Genomic DNA, 1,204 nt, shown 5'->3' with positions numbered 1-1,204 from the left:
GACGTCCTTGGCCAAACGTCCTTCCATCCCTGCCAGTTTTGCTCATCCATACGCCTTCCTAATGTGTGCCCTCTCTGCTTCTTTGTGTGCAGTCCCCCTTCTGGCCTTCTCCCTGCCTGCCTTCCTTCCATTCCAGCCTCTGAGTCTCCACTGCTGGCTCATCCCTCTACATCTCCCCCCAGGAGTGTAACCTGTCATTCTCTTCTCCTACAGGAAGATGATTTGAATGGGATCCACATTGTGGCCTTTGCCGAGAAGAGTGACCCAGGTAGGAACCCCAAGCTGCTCTTTTATCCTTTAGCACGAACTGACTTCTCACGTTTGCCAGCCTTCACCTTTCTCTTCCAAGGCCTGTCCATGATGCAACCGCAAGCTATTGGGCACCCCCTGGTGGTGGCCTGTCAGGTGGGAGTCCTATTTGAACTGTGCACACGGCTAAGGGAAGAGGTATGACAGAACCTCCAACCTTCGGCTCAGCTGCCCAAAGCAGGCAGGCGCCCCGGGCACTGCGGGGATAGTTATAAAACTCAGTCAGGGTACAGGACATGTATGTGCACGTGCGTGTACATGTGAACTTCTGATCACATTTAACGTTTGCTTACCAATTTTGTGATCCAGCCTCTGTAAATCCTACCTTAAATAATAGTAAGACTATCCTTTGTGCCGTAAAATGTTATCTGTGCTGAGGAAACTGACTGAATAGAAAAACATTTTCCTAAATAATGAGAACCGGGCGAAGCAAGCAGCTTATTTTAAAAATCCAAGATGATCCTCTAAATGAGTAACTTTGTTTTCTCTTGGGAACTTGGACTTGTCCTTGGTTTCACTCTTTTCAACGCTCACGCTCGAGAATGAGTGCAGGAAAAATGACTCACAGGTGGCAAAATGCTGGTTCCCTGTGGCGATGGGTATCCACAAGGACAGTGGAAGTGCAGTGGGAAACCTGGGACAATTCAGGCTCACGGAGAAGGCAAGGAGATTCTTTAGGATGCCATGAGGTGCCTGGAGAGGGCTTCCCAGGCCAACAGAGCACAGAATGACAATTGCGGAAGCTACTTCACGCTGGCTGAGGCAGGCCTTCTGGGAGCCTATGACCGTAGGAGGCCCCGAGCAAGTTCAGGTGCACCATCAGTTTGGGAACCTCTGCTCCAGGGAATGGAGAGTTACCCGCATTTGTCGGGGGCCTCTCGGCCTCTTGTGGACT

General features: G+C 50.8%; 1 protein-coding gene across 1 annotated transcript in view; it reads left to right on the top strand.

The window, feature by feature from the left end:
- The window catches only part of CASQ2 (calsequestrin 2), a 69,223-nt gene that overhangs the window by 51,865 nt on the left and 16,154 nt on the right, over positions 1–1,204 (top strand). The window contains exon 8 of the mRNA XM_006161386.3: positions 214–268. Coding sequence (XP_006161448.1) covers positions 214–268 — 55 coding nt within the window. The remainder of the gene's footprint in view (positions 1–213; positions 269–1,204) is intronic.

Source organism: Tupaia chinensis, unplaced genomic scaffold (genome assembly GCF_000334495.1).
Source record: "Tupaia chinensis unplaced genomic scaffold, TupChi_1.0 Scaffold138517_1, whole genome shotgun sequence".
NCBI classification, from domain to species: domain Eukaryota; kingdom Metazoa; phylum Chordata; class Mammalia; order Scandentia; family Tupaiidae; genus Tupaia; species Tupaia belangeri.
The sequence above is the reverse complement of the archived record's forward strand: the minus strand, read 5'-3'. Positions and strand labels throughout refer to the sequence as shown.